Source organism: Pseudoliparis swirei, chromosome 18, assembly GCF_029220125.1.
Source record: "Pseudoliparis swirei isolate HS2019 ecotype Mariana Trench chromosome 18, NWPU_hadal_v1, whole genome shotgun sequence".
Lineage (NCBI taxonomy): Eukaryota > Metazoa > Chordata > Actinopteri > Perciformes > Liparidae > Pseudoliparis > Pseudoliparis swirei.
Window position 1 is genome coordinate 2630676 of NC_079405.1, and position 18083 is coordinate 2648758.

At 45.6% G+C, this 18083-nt stretch overlaps 1 protein-coding gene across 5 annotated transcripts in view; it reads left to right on the plus strand.

The window, feature by feature from the left end:
• The window catches only part of mtss1 (MTSS I-BAR domain containing 1), a 36208-nt gene that overhangs the window by 4703 nt on the left and 13422 nt on the right, over window positions 1–18083 (plus strand). For 4 of the 5 annotated variants that reach the window (XM_056436437.1, XM_056436436.1, XM_056436438.1 and 1 more), the window contains 5 exons: window positions 7555–7616; window positions 10351–10424; window positions 13558–13642; window positions 14118–14209; window positions 14288–14362. In XM_056436437.1, coding sequence (XP_056292412.1) covers window positions 7555–7616; window positions 10351–10424; window positions 13558–13642; window positions 14118–14209; window positions 14288–14362 — 388 coding nt within the window. Of the gene's footprint in view, window positions 1–4155; window positions 4175–7554; window positions 7617–10350; window positions 10425–13557; window positions 13643–14117; window positions 14210–14287; window positions 14363–18083 lie in introns of those variants that run through there. The other variant, XM_056436441.1, reaches the window with a different exon arrangement.

Genomic DNA, 18083 nt, shown 5'->3' on the forward strand with positions numbered 1-18083 from the left:
CACATGCGCATATATAAGAAAACACACCCTGCAAATGGAGGCCATAATTTGATGCGTCATCAAAGCTTCGTTTCATAAATGATATACTTAACAGTTCTTGAGGTGTGTGTGTGTTCAGGGAAGCTTCACTTCTGACAGGAAAATAGTTAGCCTCAGGTGACTGTGGGTATGGACACACACACACGGAATGTGACTGTAAACTGACCAACAACTGCATTATTGAAACACACACACTGTAACACACACACACACACGTGTGAAGGTATGACATCGTGGGTGTTCGCTGACAGGCAGGAAAAGAAAGAAGGAAAGAAGGGAAGGAACGCTCAGTCGTATTAATCATCGTGAACATGAGGATCAGACTTTGATCGGCAAATATTGATTTAATGATTCTGACATTTAAAGTAACCGTGACGACGATTCAGAGCCCGAACAGCATGTTGTCAGGGTAACGCTAAAGTTAATGTTTACTCAATATATATATATTAACAAAGATAATTTAGCGGCTTCAGACCCCCGCAGGTCAAATGTCACACGCCAACTAACGGCCAGTCGAGACGGTATTATGTTATTACATAATTATGTTATTACGTTATCACATTATTATGTTATTACATAATTACATTATCACGTTATTATGTTATTACGTTATCACGTTATTATGTTATTACATAATTACGTTATCACGTTATTATGTTATCACGTTATTATGTTATTATATAATTACGTTATCACGTTATTACGTTATTAGATGCCAGCAGCACCGTGACATAAGAAGAAGGGATGATGCAACACCTGCACCATGCTGCTCTCTGTCTGTCTTCATGTTCACATTTTATTAGCATTCAAGGATTTGATGTAAAGTTTTATTAGACGCTGAGAAGTTTGAGGTTTTTTAAACTCAAAGGTTTGAGGATTTGCAGAACTAGTGAGTGACGGTGTGGACTAGATATCGACGGTGTGGACTAGTCAGCGACGGTGTGGGGAGGTCAGTTGTAGGAGCAGACCCAGGACCAGTGAGAGAGCGAAACGGCCGGAGACAAATGTTATGCAAAGAAACAGAAATATAAAAAACAGGTCACATGGCGATCAGCTGCCATCTACTTCCTCTTCTTCTCCGGGCCGACAGGAAGCTCACGGCACGCTCAGTCACCGAAAGATTAACACATGGAAAATAGATTATTGTTTATATTTATTTCAAGAAAGTAAACTGTTACCAAAGACCGACGCTTGGCGAAGAAGTTTAAAAACAAGGATGTGGACGCCTCTCGTTTGGTCTTAGCAGCCCTGTCCTTCGCCTGATTCGTCGAGACCTCGGTCACGTGACCTTCAGCATTGGTCCAGGTCGAAGGTCACGTGACCTTCAGCATTGGTCCAGGTCGAAGGAATCTCCGCTCCCTCTTTTCCGGCCTTCTGTGGTTCTTACTCTGCAGTATTTTCTTGCTTCAGTGTGTAAAAAGGAATTATATAAGTGTATGTGTTTATATATATATATATTAAAATGTATTCATATATATATATCTTTAAAAAAAATGTATTTATATATATATATCAGGCATGAGAATCCCTCACCTTTCGGCGAAATTCGCCGATTTGAAACCAAAATAGGTGACTTACGTGAATCGTGTAGATCCAAAGAGGTTTTGTTTTGGGGGAGGGGGGGGGGGGGTCAATTGGCCGGCTGGCGTTTATGAGATTGGAGTGGGACACGGAGAAAATGTGGAGTGGTGCTCTTCGCAATAAAACATCTTTGATGGGCACGTGTCGCGTCTCGGCCAATCAGCGTCAAGATGTCTTCAGCGTTTGGTGGTTTAGGTTAGCTTGAATGTTAGTCCGCTACATCTGCTGCTGTCCCGCTGCACGGTGTAGCGATGCTAACAAAGTACCCGTACGTTAAGAGCGATGTGATTTAGCATATTTTTAGTGTCAATACTTCATTAAGAGAGCGATCAGAGCCGCGCTGCTCCGTGTCGAGCTGTCTGCGCAGCGCTCACAGCGAGTGGCGTTAAGTGGCGGAATTTTTGAGTCTTCGGCTTTAAACAAATAAATAAAAAAAGATGCCAGAAGTGAAATGTTTAAGTACTTTGTCTCCAATGCAGACAGTCTGTCAAGTGATGTAACTCTCCAGCTGCTCATCCTGATGAACTCTGTATCCTCTGGTCAGAGACTAACGGCCTCATAGTGGATCATCAATGCTATGATGGCTCCATGTAGTTTCATTCATATCTTGTAGGCTAACACTAATATTACTGCCATTTGTTAAGTGTTGAAAAAGTGAACCATACAGATATTTTATTTATTACTATTATAGATAAATATACCAGTATCGTATTTATGGTATACTGTTTTTATGGTATTGTATCAGGATCTCATGGAACAGACTCATGGAACAGACTCAAGGAACAGACTCAAGGAACAGACTGAAGGAACAGACTGAAGGAACAGACTGAAGGAACAGACTGAAGGAACAGACTCATGAAACAGACTCATGAAACAGACTGAAGGAACAGACTCAAGGAACAGACTCAAGGAACAGACTCAAGGAACAGACTGAAGGAACAGACTGAAGGAACAGACTGAAGGAACAGACTGAAGGAACAGACTGAAGGAACAGACTCGAGGAACAGACTCGAGGAACAGACTCGAGGAACAGACTCGAGGAACAGACTCGTGGAACAGACTGAAGGAACAGACTTGTGGCTCAGCAGAGCACAAGACTTGAAGACTTGTTCACGCCAAAAAAAAGGAAGTTTGTTCATGAATGACCATATTATACACAATGACAATTTATATGTATTACTATTATTTTAGGGCCCGATCACTGACTTGGTGTCAGAATGGAGGACCTATAGATTATCATACGTCGATGTTCGTGGAGGTCATCAGCACCCCCCCCCTGCGCACCTATCCTTCTCACCTTTTTCACCCCTGACCCGTTTTCATGCCTGATATATATATATGCATATATATTTTAAATGTATTATATATATATATATAATTCATTTATTTATTTATATACATATAAATATAATTGATTTATATATAAACATATACAATTTATTTATATATATATTATTTATATATATATAGTTCTTATATATATATATCTCTGCTTCCCGCTTCCCGTTTACACCGTCACGCACACGCGAGATAAAGAGGAAGAGAAAGTTCATCTCCACTCGATAACAACCTCATTGTTCCACAGATGAAAGACGAGGCCGAGACTACAGCGAACAAACCATTAACCTGATGTTGACACACCCTATACCTGTCTACCCCCCCCCCCCCCCCCACACATACACACACACCCCCCTCTATGAGTCAAACCAGTGGAGCGCAAACAAAACCATCGACCTGCTGTTGGAGCCGCCTCCACCCGCCAACGGCAGAAATGTCCCGCGTGCTTTTGTAATTTTAACATTTTCTTTCGTGCATCGTAGTTTGCAGAAACGAAACTACCCGTGTCCCGTGACTCTGGAGGAGTAACTTTGATCCTCCGTGTCGTGTAATCGTCAAGTTTCCCTCTCAAACCGGTTTATTCTGAGGAATTTTTGCGCCTTCGCATTCTGTTCTCCTTTGCTGAGGTGACTCACAAGCCACCGCGCTCCTCCTGCAGCCAATGAGACGGGTCCAAACACACGGTGGACGACTCTCATTGGACGGTGAGAAAATGATGAAGAAGAACCGGTTAAACCTTCTGGAACCTTTTGTCTTCCTCAATCACTGCTGGGGTAGAGACACACACACACACACATGCATATACAAATACATGCATATACGTACACGCATACATACACACACATACATATACATACACACATGCATATATATACACACACACATGCATATATATATACACATGCATATATATACACACACACACATGCATATACATATACAAATACATGCATATATATATACACATGCATATATATACACACACACACATGCATATATATATACACATGCATATATATACACACACACATGCATATATATATATATACACATGCATATATATACACACACACACATGCATATGCATACATAACATATACACACATACATACACACGTACAAATGCATACACCTGCACACACATACACATACACATACACCTACACACACAGAAGCAGCAGCTACTTGGCAGCCAGCTGCATGAGTGGCAGCAAAGGTGAGACAGAAAGCTGCAGTGAACACACGCATACATACACACACACACACACACACACACACACACTCATCTACGTCATCACTGAAGCACTTTTAGAGAAACGACAGTCCCTCCATCGGGCGCTCTGGGGAACGCTGGATTTTTCCAGGCCGACAGTTGGCATCGCGCCCGTTTCCTTGACAACAAGCCGGCGTGATTCATTGTTTTTTTTAACATTTATTTTTCCCTCCCTTTGGATTACTGGAGAGAAAAAAAAGACTCGGTGGAAAAAGATTTCATGACACGGAAACGTTTTGTTCAGCAGGATAATCTGCAGTCCGAAATCCAAGATGGCGATCGGCCAAAATGCGCCAAACTCGATTCGTTCACGTCGGATGATGTCGCCGCGGCGACGCCCACTTTCTTATAGCAACACTAAAAAACTTCCCAAATTCAAAAGAGTGGGTAATAATTTTATTATCGATTTATGTCGTGGAGCAAAAACTTTCCCGAGCTTTTCAAACCACGGACGCGGAACAATAAACTTATTGACGAGGAAACCAAAGCTCCTTGGCTCCTTCCCTGCTTCCTTTAGGGCTCATCCCGACACGTATGGAAACAAAGTAGGCAACGCGGCTCGGGTTGCGCTCCACGGCGGTATCGGTTTGCCTCGATTGTCCGTAACCGGATACTCGACTCATCGAGCGTCAATCGTCGCCCCTCAGCGGTTTCGTGTCATCGGAACCTTTTTCTACCCGGTAACCGGTAACTTCTTGCGGTTTCCTGTCGTGATTCAGCCCGTTTGCTTGATCGTCACTATTTTAAATACTTTAACGGCGTGAAGACACCGTCACGTGTTCATCCGTCGCTCACTCGTCGGCCAATAAAACGCAGGAACAACCGACGCCGTCAACGGGCTGTTCTGATTGGCCCAGGCGTCACAAACTGTCCTACATGTTCTGCTTGTATTTTAGGGTCGTTCATTTAAATGTCGGGGTCACCGCGTTGGGGTCACAGGGTCGGGGTCAGTCTTGTTGTCCTTGAACTTCTTGTTGTTGTTGTTCTTGTTCTCCTTCTTTTTCTTCTTCTCCTTTCTGTTCTACTTTTTGTTCTACTTGATCTTCTTCTTGTTGTTTTTCTTCTCCATATTGTTACCAACGTATTCCACTTCCAACTCGCTGCATGTTTTTCTTTCTCTTTTTGATGGTTGTTGGTAAATTAATCAACTTTAAGATGTAGTTTTGGTCTTTTAGGACTCAAATACAGGAACGTATTTACTTTTGACGACAAGTCGATAATTTAAGACCCAGAATCATGTTTGTGTATAAGAAATAAAAATAAGTTAATTTATATATATATGGATATGTGTGTATTTATAGATATCTATAAGAGCCGACTGAATATTCTGACTCGCGGACGCCTTTACTTTTGACATTTTCCACCGTGAAAAAACCCAGAAAACCAAATCAAAGATCATCTATTCATGACGAGCGTCGTCACCTGTTCTCCTCGCGTCTCGGCAGCTGTCGGCTCGGCAGCTGCCTCAGGACCCGCTGGACGCAGCCGCTGACCCCGCGGGGCCCCAGGACCCTGATTTAGCCACGACTGCTCTGAAAGCTCTCGGCATCAGGCTTTCAGCGGACCCAGATCCCCCCCCCCCCCCCCGGCCGCCGCCTCCAGCTCTGAAAACCGCCGCTGGAATATTTGGTCTGCGGCACACTGTGACATTCCTGACTGTCACAACAAACCTCGACAGAATTTAAGGTTTAGGCGAGAAGTGGCGGTGGGAACCGAGGGGGGGGGGGACTGAGGCGGGGGGGGGGGCGAGGGCGAACCGAGGAGAACCCGAGGAGAGAGAGACGGGTTGTTTTGTAGAGACCTTTTATGTTCAAGAACAACTGTTCCCTGAAGGTCACGGCGCGTGGTCGTCTCCCGGTTTATTAATTTTTCAACATGAAATTTCAGGTCGTTGGCCATTTAAAAAAAATTATTGCTCAAAATAAACGGAAACTTACGATCAACGAGGAAAACAAAGTGAACTGAACGCGCTCTTTGGTCGTCTTCTGTGGTCTTAAAGGGGCGGTCCTTCTTAAAGGGGCGGCCCTTCTTAAAGGGGAGGTCCTTCAACCTGCGCCTGGAATCGTGGATTTAATTAATGTTTATTTTGTGCGTATACGACACACAAAATGGACAAATATTGCGATGCTTTAGCCGCTGGACTCGGTCGCCCTGGCGTTCCTTCCTAGTCGCGATAGATGGGGACATTTTTGGTTTTCGGTTGTCAGTTATCGGCTGTCAGCCCGGATGCCTTCAGCCGGTCACCTGACGTAGTTCACGGTGCAGCGCTAAATCCCCGCCGCTAGTAAATCTGTCAGCTCACATGCCTGGCTGGGGGGGGGGGAGCTAACGGCTTTAGCGGTGTGGAGCTAAGAGGCTAACGGCGTGGCGGTGGGGGTTAAACCGGTATTATCCCCTCTGGTGGAGACGGAGCAGGACTCGGGGGGGGGGGGGGAGAAGAGAGGGAGTCCGGTTCCAACGGGGCTTCCCTGCTTAAAAATAAATAAAGTTTGATTGAATAACCGGCGGCGGCTGTTGTTGGTCACAGATGTAACTCGAGGTTCAGAGCTGGCCTGAGATGACGTCATCAATCAGTTGCCGTGGAAACCTGCGAGGTCTCTGAGGGGAAGTGGAGGCGGGTCGAGCGTCTGAACCGGTGACCGCGAGGAGATCAACGCCGCCTTCAAACCCTTGGCGGCAGATTTTGCATCTCTGTCTCTCTTTCTCTGTCTCTCTGTCTCTCTTTCTCTGTCTCTCTTTCTCTGTCTCTGTCTCTGTCTCTCTCTCTCTCTCTCTTTCTCTGTCTCTCTCTCTTTTTCTCTCTCTCTCTCTTTCTTTCTCTCTCTCTCTGTTTCTGTCTCCTTTTTTTTCTTTATGCGTTGTTTTCTCTCCGTCTGCTTTATTTCTCCCCTGCTTGCTCTTTCTTTGATTTCCATTCAATCTCTAATTCGTTTATCAGAATAAAGCAACAAGAATATGATACAATGTAACGAATGTTCAACTGTATCTAAATGACTACTCTCACAATGACATCATAACGCTCTTTTCAGGGTTCAGAAGTCCTGTGAACGTGAATATTACAATTTTCCAGACATGAAAAGGACAAATCCTGGAAATCTGCCTCACAAATACTTTTTAAAAAAATATATAGTATATGTGGATCATATTTACATTTATTCAACATAACATCTGACTTCCTCGTCTTCTTTTTCACGCCGGACGGCGTGGGGAAGGACGGGCGAAGTCCCCGTCAGAGACTTGATCGCGGGCTCCGAGTCCGGGACTCTTTAGTGTTGAAGCTCTTTGAAGAGCTGGTCTGATGTGGTCCTGTTCTTTGTGCTCAGGCCAGTTATCCAACGTGGGAGGACTTTATAACCAAAGGAGCCAAGCTACAGTCCCAGCTCAGGTAAACACACGCACACACACACACACACACACACACACACACACACACACACACACAACTTCATGTGTCCTGATGTAAACTTGTTGGTGGGAAACTTGTTTTCCTATAGAATAAATGTGAGAGAGGAAATTCTGACCTGTTTAACTTTCTGATAACTTATAACTTCAAACTTCCCTTTTTCTTTTACCAATATTCCATTAAAAATAGATTTATTTTACATTTTGTGGTTTTTATGCAAATATCCACTATAAATTACAGTGTGTATACATGTATGTAATTGTGTGTGTATATGTGTATTTATTTATATATATTTATATCTATTTTTGTTTATGTTCATATACATGTTCATTTATATATATATATATATGTTTATATATATGTATGTTTATATTTATTTATATATATATGCACACTAATAAATTGGGCTGAGACTGCTCATAAACTACTTTAATAATCTAAAATTGAATAACCAGGGCTCCAGACTAACTTTTTTTACTAGGAGCACAGTGGCCCCTAACTTAAAATTTTAGGGGCGCAAGCAGAACATTTAGGGGCGCACACAGGGTTTTTCCTGGGTCAAAATGGGTCTTCGGTGCTCCCCAAAAAAATTGTTGGCGCGCTACGCGCGCACCGTCTGTTCGTGCAGGTCGAGCTATTGAGTGAGTGATCAGCAGCTGGCCGCTCGGTCCATTCACGCACCTCACAGTTGTGTATTGATCAGACAAGAAGACACGCTTATCAACTCCAGTGTTTCCCCTCCTATTATAACAGGTTAAAATCTCCACCCGCCACTCTGTAATTTTCGTCTACCCCCCCCCCCCCCCCGTCAACAATTCTCGGCTCGCGTGACAGAGCGATGCGCGCGCCGACATCGAAGTTCTGCCGTGATGCGCGCACACGGGTGAGCACACTCTCACCCCCCCCCACCCCCCACCCATTGATTGAATGCATTCATAGAAAGCAGTTTCTTTGAGGAAACGGAATCAAAAATAAATATTACTATGCAGCACGTTCTCTTTTCAATACCATCTAGGGTTTGATGATGTTATGATTAGAGATGCACCGATCAGGTTTTGGTGCCGATCACCGATCACTGAAATCAGTATCTGCCGATCACCGATAATACCGATCACCGAGTCGATTGAAGCATTCTATTTATTGTGTAGCATTATTGCCTAGAACTGAGGAAATACATATATAAAGCAACTCAAACATTAAAGAAATTACCGATTTCTTTAAACATTTAGGACTTTTACTTTGAAAAATGTCCTAATTGATACATTAAAATTGTTTGATTGCTATTGTAGGGGATTTCAGATATGTATGGAACACGTCTGCATTATTCATTTCCTGGAACTCTTGGGGAAATCTATTTACAGGACTTTTCTTAACATACAAAAGTCTGACTTATTTTTATAAACTCTTCCTTGGTCCAGTAAAAATGTTTTAATGTTAGCATAATTTAAGCTAAATCTCAGAAATGATCTATAAAGATACATCAGTTCATTGTTTACTTTTATATGTTCGTGTATGATTTGTCGACATCTTATTTTTATAAACGGATGTTGTTTCACGTGGTTCTTTCCGCTAACTTTGCAAAACCGGATGTTGTCACTTAAATCCTTCCGCTAACTTTATCAAAATCCTCGCGCGCTCCCGATCCAATGTGTTTACCGTGAACATCAGTCTATAGGGGCTCAGACATGTGAGAGTCGGCTGAGTTGACCCAGAGATTCAACTCGGGGGACGGGGACGCCGCTCGGTGGACCTCTCACTCTGCGGCCCTCGCCCTCGTTGTGTCTCCGCTGCGGTGCGCTCTCACACACAGGCCAGCCTTCTTCTTCGGTTTTCGTCTCCTTTCTTCTTCTTCTGGAGTTAATGTCGGTTAGCAAACCAGTCATTCAGGCATTATCGCTAACTATAGTGGGCTGAAGTGTAGAACAAGTTTGTAAGCAACAACAATATTTAATAACAAAAAAAAGAAATCTGCTAATTTACTGGTCGCGCATGCGCGAGTTGATGAAAATTTTACTCGCACTGTGTCTAATTTTAGGCGCAAAATGCGACCATTTGGTCGCAGTCTGGAGCCCTGATAACATACATTACTGCAGGATGGTGACACACACACTCACAGAGACACACACACACACACACTCGGTCTAATAACTGTCAAATGGCGGAGGAGGAGGAGTCATGGGACGGCAGATCAAACATGCCTGAACACATACGGTGTTTATTTGATAATTTGTTTTTTTCTCTCTTGTACATCATTGTGTGTACATGTGTGTGTGTGTGAATATGGAAGAGGTTTTTCCACGGAGGTCACACAGACATAAACTATTGACTAAAGTGTCATCTGATCTTCTTTAGTTTGTGTGTGTGTGCACAGGTAGACACACACACAGACAATAGGTCCATTGATGGTTGTGTGTGTCAGAAGGTCTCCAGTATCACTCCCTAACTCTGGCCTTTGAGGCGCCCGGCCGGCCTATCACGCGTCTCCATCAGTCCTTCAAAATAAAACGTACGACTCACTTTTTAAGCTTCTAAAGCCAAGCAGAGGTTTTATTTTGTGTGTCGGCCGCGTGTGTGTGTGTGTGTGTGTGTGTTGTTTTGGTTCGCGGCGAGCGGACGGCGGTCACGTGACTCGCCGGTTGCTGCAGGACCCGATGAGATCAGTCGGGGGTCAAAGGTCACGAGGAGGTCTCTTCACCGTCTGTCTGTCTGGTTTCAGGACGACCATCGTGGTGACCGGAGCCTTCCTGGACGCCTTTCAGAAGGTGGCCGACATGGCGACCGGGACCAGAGGTACACACACACACACACACACACACACACTTTTGTTCTTGTTCTCAGCTGCCAAACACACCAAGAGAGGAGAATCATCCTGAGTGTGTGTGTGTTATCTAAGTGCCCCCCCCCGATCTGTTCCTTCCTTCTTACCGTGTGATCTTTGTCTCTTTTTTCAATTATAAAAAGTGAGATCATGAGGGAACCAATTAGCTCCATTAACTCTGTGTGTGTGTCTCTCTCTCTCTCTCTCTCTCTGTGTAATGGATACGACCTCCAGTTGTCGCCTCCAACAGCGTCGGCTTGTTAACTACGGCGGTGCGCCTTGTTGCCGTGACGACGCGTTGGCGTGACAGTTGGATGACGCAATTAAAACGAGCAGAAAAACAACAACAACAACAACTGGACACATCGTACACTTTTTTTTTTATTCTGCGCGTTCCCCTGAACCGGTCGAGACCCGGTGCCTACATTACCCACAATGCAACGCGGCTGCTGACAGTTGGTATTAAGGAGGGAGGAGACTCACGGCCACTCCTCTCCGTGGACTTGTTCCTTCATGTCTCCTCTGTTCCTTCACGTCTCCTCGGTTCCTTCACGTCTCCTCCGTTCCTTCACGTCTCCTCGGTTCCTTCACGTCTCCTCTGTTCCTTCACGTCTCCTCTGTTCCTTCACGTCTCCTCTGTTCCTTCACGTCTCCTCCGTTCCTTCACGTCTCCTCCGTTCCGTCACGTCTCCTCTGTTCCTTCACGTCTCCTCCGCCTTCACGTCTCCTCTGTTCCTTCACGTCTCCTCGGTTCCTTCACGTCTCCTCCGTTCCTTCACGTCTCCTCTGTTCCTTCACGTCTCCTCCGTTCCTTCACGTCTCCTCCGTTCCTTCACGTCTCCTCCGTTCCTTCACGTCTCCTCCGTTCCTTCACGTCTCCTCCGTTCCTTCACGTCTCCTCTGTTCCTTCACGTCTCCTCTGTTCCTTCACGTCTCCTCGGTTCCTTCACGTCTCCTCTGTTCCTTCACGTCTCCTCTGTTCCTTCACGTCTCCTCGGTTCCTTCACGTCTCCTCCGTTCCTTCACGCCTCTGTTCCTTCACGCCTCCGCTCCTTCACGCCTCCTCTGTTCCTTCACGCCTCCTCTGTTCCTTCACGCCTCGGTTCCTTCACGCTCCTCTGTTCCTTCACGCCTCGGTTCCTTCACGCCTCCTCCGCTCCTTCACGCCTCCTCGGTTCCTTCACGCTCCTCCGCTCCTTCACGCCTCGGTTCCTTCACGCCCTCGGTTCCTTCACGTCTCCTCGGTTCCTTCACGTCTCCTCTGTTCCTTCACGTCTCCTCTGTTCCTTCACGTCTCCTCTGTTCCTTCACGTCTCCTCTGTTCCTTCACGTCTCCTCTGTTCCTTCACGTCTCCTCCGTTCCTTCACGTCTCCTCCGTTCCTTCACGTCTCCTCCGTTCCTTCACGTCTCCTCCGTTCCTTCACGTCTCCTCCGTTCCTTCACGTCTCCTCTGTTCCTTCACGTCTCCTCTGTTCCTTCACGTCTCCTCCGCTCCTTCACGCCTCCTCCGCTCCTTCACGCTCCTCCGTTCCTTCACGTCTCCTCCGTTCCTTCACGTCTCCTCCGTTCCTTCACGTCTCCTCGGTTCCTTCACGTCTCCTCCGTTCCTTCACGTCTCCTCCGTTCCTTCACGTCTCCTCCGTTCCTTCACGTCTCCTCTGTTCCTTCACGAGGAGGAGGAGGAGGATGTTGTTGTTGTTGTTTTTCGCTGAACGTGTTGTGTAGTCACGGAGCCTCCGGAGTCGCGAGCGCACAAACGACAACGACTCCGTCTTGTCGGGTTGCATTTTTTTCTCCGAGCGCCGTCCGACGTGTCTGAACACAGAGGAGGCGCCTTAAGTGTTTAAAAAACACCTGGCGAGGACACACACACACTGATACACACACACACACACACTGATACACACACACACACACACACACTGATACACACACACACACACTGACACACACACACGCACTGTTGCCGTGTTTAGTTCACACGCTCTCCAAATGACTTCACAGGATTCTGAGTACTTGGTTCTGGAGGGTCGGCGGTTCGACCCCCGGCTCCAACGCGTTGGAACTAAAGCCCGGCGGGGGCGGGACTTCCTGCTCCAGCTTTGACCTTTGACCTTTCGGAGCAATAATTATGACCAACGCAATTAAAGCGAAGATTTAATGAGTTAAAGCTAGAAAAGATAAAAAAAGGAATACATCAGACGGGATCTCTTTCTCGCTCTCTCGCTCTCTCTCTATCTCTCTCTATCCATCTCCCCCCCCCCACACACATTGCATCACGGCCTTTGAAGCGTCTCCTTCACCTCCATTAGCTTCACTTAATGTTCTCTGAGCTCACAGCTGCAACCGGGAGGGGCGCCACACCTTAACCTGTGTGTGTGTGTGTCTAGATGATGTGTGTCTCTCTTTGTGTGTGTGTGTGTGTGTGTGTGTTGCAGCTGTTTGAAGCCATCGGATCTTTTCACTGCAATTGTTCTGTCTTTAAATTTGAATTTTACGTAACTTGTCTTCTGTGTCTCTCTTTGTATGTGTGTGTGTTTGTGTGTCTTTGTATGTGTGTTTGTGTGTATGTCTCAGATTTAGATATTCAAATACCTGCAGTGAGTCATCACATTTCATCTGAACCAGAGTCCGGTGCTTTAAAACGTTTCTGATGACGAGCCGTAAAAAACCTGAGATGTTTAGAATCAGACACGAAAAGTGTGTGTGTGTGTGTAAAGATGATGCAATGTGTTTGGTTTATGTGTGTGTGTGTGCACACATGATGTATCATTCCCTCAGTGTGTGTGTGTGTGTGTGTGTGAGACCTGATGTGACATAAAACTAACGAGACAGATTGTGATAGTAGGCATTCTCCTTCTTACATAATTGTTACACACGCACACACACACACACACACACATACACATACACAGTTTCATAAGATCTTAATCTCCTAAATAACTTCCTGAAGCAACATTTAGGTGTTTAGTTTTAAATGTCACATAAACTGCACTTTATTCTGTAATTCCAATGCTCCAAATGTTGAGCTTTTATTTTGACACGTGATTGGGTTTTATTTTTAAAATGGAACTCATTTGATTGTTGTTGTTGTTGTTGTGCAGGGGCCACCAAGGAGATCGGCTCGGCGCTGACCAGGATGTGTATGAGACACCGGAGCATCGAGTCCAAACTCAAACTGTTCACGACGTGAGACACACACACACACACACACACACACACACACATGCAGACACACACACACACAGACACGCACATACACAGAGAGACACACATACAGACACAGACACACACACCGACACACACACATACACACACACACAGACACACATACACAGACATACACAAACACAGACATACACACACACACACAGAGAGACACACACACACAGACACACACACATGCACACACACACACACAGACACAGAGAGACACACACACACACACACACAGACACACATGCACACAGACACACACAGACAGACACACACGCACACACAAAAAGACACACATCATCTACACACACACAAACAGGGACACAGACGCACACACAAACAGTCACACACATACAGACACACACAGACACACACACACACAGCTTAATAAACAGTGATATCATCTTTCTGGAGACGTTTTATTTTGGTAACCCTCCTCTGTCCTCAGCGCTCTCTCTGAAGGCCTCGTCACGCCGCTGGAGCTCAAGATGGAGGAGTGGAAGAAAGTGGCGAGTCAGCTGGACAAGGACCACGCTAAAGGTACACACACACACACACACACACACACACACGCACACACACACACACCCCGCTGACTGCTTTTGTCTTGCCGCTCAGAGTACAAGAAGGCCCGGGCGGACATCAAGAAGAAATCCTCTGACACCATAAAACTGCAGAAGAAGATGAAGAAAGGTAAGAACAGGAAGTCCCGCCTCCTGTCAGTCGCCTCGAGGGGGAGAGATCATCCCTCCAGAATAAAAGACACCTTTCATGTTTTATTTATCATTTATTCTGTTTTTAGAGCCGGGAGAGGAGGCGGTTATTAGAGTCATTAGAGCTCATCAAAATATTTATGTGTTTAATAAATACAAAATACTCAGCTGTGAATATGACGCTTTTATTTTGAAAGGTGAGAACAGAAGGAGGGGAGGACGTCGCATTAATATTATTAATATGTCAACGAACAAAAAAAATAATACATTGACATGCGGATTACACACACACACGGACACACACAGACAGACACACACACGGACACACACACTGTCAGACCCACGCGGACAGACACACACACATGGACAGACACACACAGATGGACAGACACACACACACGGTCAGACACACACAGACACACACACATGGACAGACACACACAGACACACACACATGGACAGACACACACACGGACAGACACACACACATGGACAGACACACACAGATGGACAGACACACACACGGACAGACACACACACAGACACACACACACAGTCACACACGGACAGACACACACACGGACAGACACACACACACAGATGGACACACACACATGGTCAGACACACACACAGACACACACAGTCACACACACAGACACACACACATGGACAGACACACACACATGGACAGACACACACATGGACACACACATACACAGACACACACAGACACACACACAGTCACACACACAGACACACACATGGACAGACACACACACGGACAGACACACACACAGTCACACACACAGACACACAGACACACACACATGGACAGACACACACACGGACAGACACACACACAGATGGACACACACACATGGTCAGACACACACGGACAGACACACACACAGTCACACACACATGGACAGACACACACACATGGACAGACACACACACATGGACAGACACACACATGGACACACACATACACAGACACACACAGACACACACACAGTCACACACACAGACACACACACATGGACAGACACACACACACATGGACACACACAGACACACACAGACACACACACAGTCACACGGACAGACACACACACATGGACAGACACACACACATGGACACACACATACACAGACACACACACACACAGACACACACACATGGACAGACACCCACACATGGACACACACATACACAGACACACACACAGACAACAATCAAAATGAAACTCGAGGACTTTCATACAAATATGTTCTCCGTCGTCCGTCTCAACAAATCCAATATGCAAATGTACACACACACACACACACACACTCACGCACACACCCTCTCTCTCTCCGTGGACCCGCCCGTGGTAAACAGAGGGATGTCTGATGTGGTTCAAACGTCTCTCAACATGTTTTTCTTTTCTTTTTTCTCTTTCTTTCTCATTAACTCTTTTCTCTCAAATCGCTCATTTAATTATTATTTATCTCTCTCTCTGTGTGTGTCTCTGTGTGTGTGTCTCTCTCTGTGTGTGTGTGTGTCATGTAGACCGTCTGTTTCCATGAAGGCCGACACTGAGCTCCTGTTGGCAACGTGGCCATTACACACACACACACACACACACACACACACACACACCTCTGAGTGAACAGGTCGTGTTTGTTTTGAACTTTATGTCACAAAGTCTGCAGTGTTTGGATTTCAAAAACGGCTCCACAGGACTCTCTCTCTCTCTCTCTCTCTACCTACCTCTTTCTCTCCTCTCTACCTCTCTCTCTCCCTCTCTCTCTCCTCTCTCTATTTATGTGGACAAGTACCTCATTGAAGGATTTGACTGAAACCTAAGAGGGGGGGGGGGGGCATGACGTAGGCTACAGGGTTCCTCCCTGTTAATACCAGTGGGTCTGTTTCCACATTTGGGTGGTCTGAAGGTCTGAAGGTCTGAAGGTCTGAAGGTCTACAGGTCTACAGGTCTACAGGTCTACAGGTCTGAAGGGCTGAAGGTCTGAAGGTCTGAAGGGCTGAAGGTCTACAGGTCTAAAGGTCTGAAGGTCTACAGGTCTAAAGGTCTCCGGGGTCATTATATTTGACTACTTAGTCTGGAGAGTTCTCCTCAGGTCGTATCAGTTCACGCCTCATTTGCATATTTAAAGTCATAACGTAAGAAATAATTTACTTTCAGAAATCAATAAAACAAAATGACGTAACCGTTTAATAGTTATTAACTGTTTTAGAAACGTCTTGAGCAATCAATAAATAATCAATCAACAATCAACAATCAATCAATATTCATGATTTGTAAACATCTCTTGAATCTAAAATGTCAACAAATAACGTAAATCTTCTGGACATGTCACTTATTTAAGTGTTTTATTTCCGGGTTCCTATGTGATCCGGTCTCGAGAGGTTTCTCTCTGCTGGTCCGAGACCAGGAGGCCGACCCGGGTCACGTGACTGCGGCCGGGAACACACCGTGGTGAATCTCATCATGGCGCGGTGCTGCCCCCTGGTGGCGGGATGGAGTATCGCACCCGGAGTAACGCTTTGACCCTCAGTGCTGGAAGTCTGGCTTTAAGGAGAGAAACGTGGTGCTGGAGATTCAACACACACACTCACATACACAAACACACAACCACACACTCATACACGCACACACCAACACACACACTCACACACACATCAACACACACACACTAACACACACACCAACACACACACACACACACACACACCAACACACACACACACACACACACACACACACACACACACACACACACACACACACTAACACACACACTCACACACACACACACACTAACACACACACACACACACACACACACACACACACACACACACACTAACACACACACACACTAACACACACACACTAACACACACACTCACACACACTAACACACACACACACACTAACACACACACTAACACACACACTCACACACACACTAACACACTCACACACACACTAACACACGCACTCACACACTAACACACTAACACACGCACTCACACACTAACACACACACTCACACACACTAACACACACACACTCACACACGCACTCACACACACTAACACTAACACACACACACTAACACACACCACACACACTAACACACACACACTAACACACGCACACACCACACACACACACACACTAACACACACACACTAACACACACACTAACACAAACACACTAACACACACACACACACACAAACACACTAACACACGCACTCACACACACACACACACTAACACACACTAACACACACACACTAACACAAACACACTAACACACGCACTCACACACACTAACACACACACTCACACACACTAACACACACACTCACACACTAACACACACACACACACTAACACACACACACTAACACAAACACACTAACACACGCACTCACACACACTAACACAAACACACACTAACACACACACACTAACACACACAAACACACACTAACACACTAACACACGCACTCACACACACTAACACACACACACACACTAACACTAACACACGCACTCACACAAACACACTCACACACGCACACACACACACACACACACTCCTAGCTGCACCAAAAGATGAGCTCTATTTAATTCTACATTTTCAGAGTGTTTGTTTTGTTGTTTTATAAAATATCTTCGACAAA